The sequence below is a fragment of the Blastocystis sp. subtype 4 genome (assembly GCF_000743755.1).
Source record: "Blastocystis sp. subtype 4 strain WR1 chromosome Unknown seqid_0656, whole genome shotgun sequence".
Classification (NCBI taxonomy): domain Eukaryota; class Bigyra; order Opalinata; family Blastocystidae; genus Blastocystis; species Blastocystis sp. subtype 4.
The window spans coordinates 1-2,555 of record NW_014568891.1 but is presented as its reverse complement, the minus strand read 5'-3'; the positions used below and the strand labels follow the sequence as shown (position 1 = coordinate 2,555).

At 45.2% G+C, this 2,555-nt stretch overlaps 1 protein-coding gene across 1 annotated transcript; it reads right to left on the bottom strand.

Moving 5' to 3' along the window:
• Nucleotides 1-217: 217 nt before the first annotated feature.
• On the bottom strand, nucleotides 218-2,266 carry JH06_5260 (cell division cycle 5-like protein; the record flags this gene model as incomplete). Its single annotated transcript, XM_014669338.1, has 7 exons — nucleotides 218-324; nucleotides 355-583; nucleotides 614-1,248; nucleotides 1,279-1,423; nucleotides 1,454-1,571; nucleotides 1,602-1,928; nucleotides 1,959-2,266. 7 exons carry the CDS (start codon nucleotides 2,264-2,266, stop codon nucleotides 218-220), a joined length of 1,869 nt encoding a protein of 622 aa, XP_014524824.1.
• Nucleotides 2,267-2,555: the final 289 nt, after the last annotated feature.

Sequence of the window (2,555 nt, the reverse complement as noted above, 5' to 3'; positions counted from 1 at the left end):
CAAGAAAAAGAAAAGTTGAGGACAGGGTGATTCGAACACCCAACCTTTTGATCTGGAATCAAACGCGCTACCGTTGCGCCATGCCCTCCTTCCAGTTGACTTCTTTCCTCTCTGCTTTCAAAACCTGAAATGGATTATCAGTAACCCTTAAACTACGAATACCCACTCTTGATACAACTGAATATCACAAACAATTCAAAAGACCAATTCAATTATCTCATTCTAGTTGTGACAACAGTTCTTTATATCTCTTCTGCAGAAGGGAGTGTCGCTCTTTTTCCTTCTTCAATGACTCTTTTGCCATTTTCATTCTCAAGGCCAACACTATTCATCACAACCATTCTTCAACCTCACTTTTCTGTTCATGACGAGCGAGTTTGGAGAAGCAGAGGAAGTTGATTCGACTCATATCTGTATCTCGATGCAATTGCTGCAAGCGAGATAATAGATTCTTCTGTCGTGTTATATAGCCTCCAAGCAACACATTCACCTTCTTCTCACTCTTTTGAACCAGTTTCGTTTGCTTGCTTAATAGCTTCTCCAAACTCTTGAACGCATGTTGCAGACAACGCACTCGGTCACTCTATCTCTCATTCTCACACTTCTGTCTTACCTCACCCACATCTTTCAAATGAATTACTCTCTTTTCCTCAGGATCATAAGCCAGATCCCGCTGGAGATTCTCCCACACATCTCCATACTCCTCTTCCAGCTGATCTGCTGTTCGTTCAGCTACTGCACTCTTCAAGTCCTCTGCCTCCTCCAAAATCATCATCTCTGCAGCCATACGGTCTTCACGAGATAACACATCCAAACTCACCTCCTTGGTGTACTTGGTTGAACTGTCCACAGTAGGATACTTATAGTCTTCATATCGCATAATCGCATTCATTTCCTCTCGTAACAGTCTCTCAGCTCCTTCCACATCTACCATGAAGCGAGATGCAATCATACTTCCACGGGGAAGATCTCGTTTCATTACCTCACTACGACGAGCCAATTCTTCTCTCTCCAATGCAGCCTCTTCTTCCCGAATCTGACGTTCGATCTCCTCTGCATCCTCCACGGTAGTAACATCCGATTCCATTGTCAGTTCTTCTTCAGGGAGACTTGCCTCATACTCATTCTGTGGAGCAGGTAATGAAGCCAGCTGCTGACGGATCACTGAAGGATCCACATGGGTAATGGCCTTTGGTGTTGCATGTAGCAACCCTGGAGTAGAAGGTGTGAATGGAGTGGAAGGTGTATCTATCCATCAGAACCTCTCTCAACTCCTACTCATGGCTCCTGTCGAAGGAGTGACTCCAGCATATCCTGTGCCAGCAAACAGCTTGGTCTCATGAAGCATACTCTCACCTCCAGCAAGTGGAGTTGGCATCTCCTTCAGGACACGTTGATTGTAAGCTTCTTCCATTACCACGTTCTAGAATTCATATTTCTCTTCATTACTTACTCGAGGTAATGGAGTTCGAGCCATCGTATTAGGTGTGGCAGGAGTGGCTGTCAGTAGATTGCTTGTCAGAGAACCATCCCGTGAGGCCTCCACAGCCTCTAATGCTGCATTCCCACTTCTATCCATCACTCTTCCAAATCTCACTTACACAATCGCATTAATCTCCTGTTCACTCACTACAGGAGCAGGAAGATTCAGCTTTCCACGCTTCGTTGTAACGCCTGTTCGGTTCTCCAGTCGATTTAGTTGCATCATGGCAGCAGGCAAATCCTCCTGAGTCAATTGATTGAACCGACGAATATCTGCCTTCCGTCGTTTCTCCTCTGCTGCTACCCGCTCGTTGTGTTCTACAATATGCACCTGCTCTGAAGTGAAGTGTTTGTTTACTGATGTGTCACGAATCTCATTCGAAATGTCGTAATATCCGGCAGGAATCTCCTTCTGGAAGGGAATCTCCGCATTGTAATCCATTTCACTACATTTCATCTCCTCTCCCCAAGTCTACCCATCGAGCTGCAAACGCTTGCGAATATATTCAATTCCGGCTGCCTTCAATTCACGACGCTTCTGAGTGTTGCTAAGACGTCGAGACAACTCCATTTCACGTTCTCGCATCTTTCTCTTTGCCTTCTTTCCACGTGTATTGGCTAGACGAGCACGAGCTTCCTGCAACATCTCCTTTTCATCCTCGTCCATGTCGATCGGATCAGGACGTGCAGGACGACTTTCCGGATGTGGATCGATTTCTCCAGATCGTAGAAGACGAGGATCATCATCCTCATCCTCCTCTTGACCTTCTTCTCGAGAAGCCATGTCAAGAAGCTTTTCATATCTTTCACAACACTGAAATGCAGTACGATCCATAATAGATGCTAGCCAATCATTCCAATTCAAAACAACTACAAATAGTTCGCCATTGACCTGATAGGACTTTGGACAAATGCATTAGTTTTTCGTCTTCTTCACGTGTCCATTCAGTCTTTTTGATTCGAGGATCAAGCCATTCTTCCCAACGAGCTTTACAATGCTTTGCCGATTTCCGAGGAAGAAGAGAAGCAACTCTAGCCCATTCCGTCTTTCCATACTTCATTACAGCTGCCTT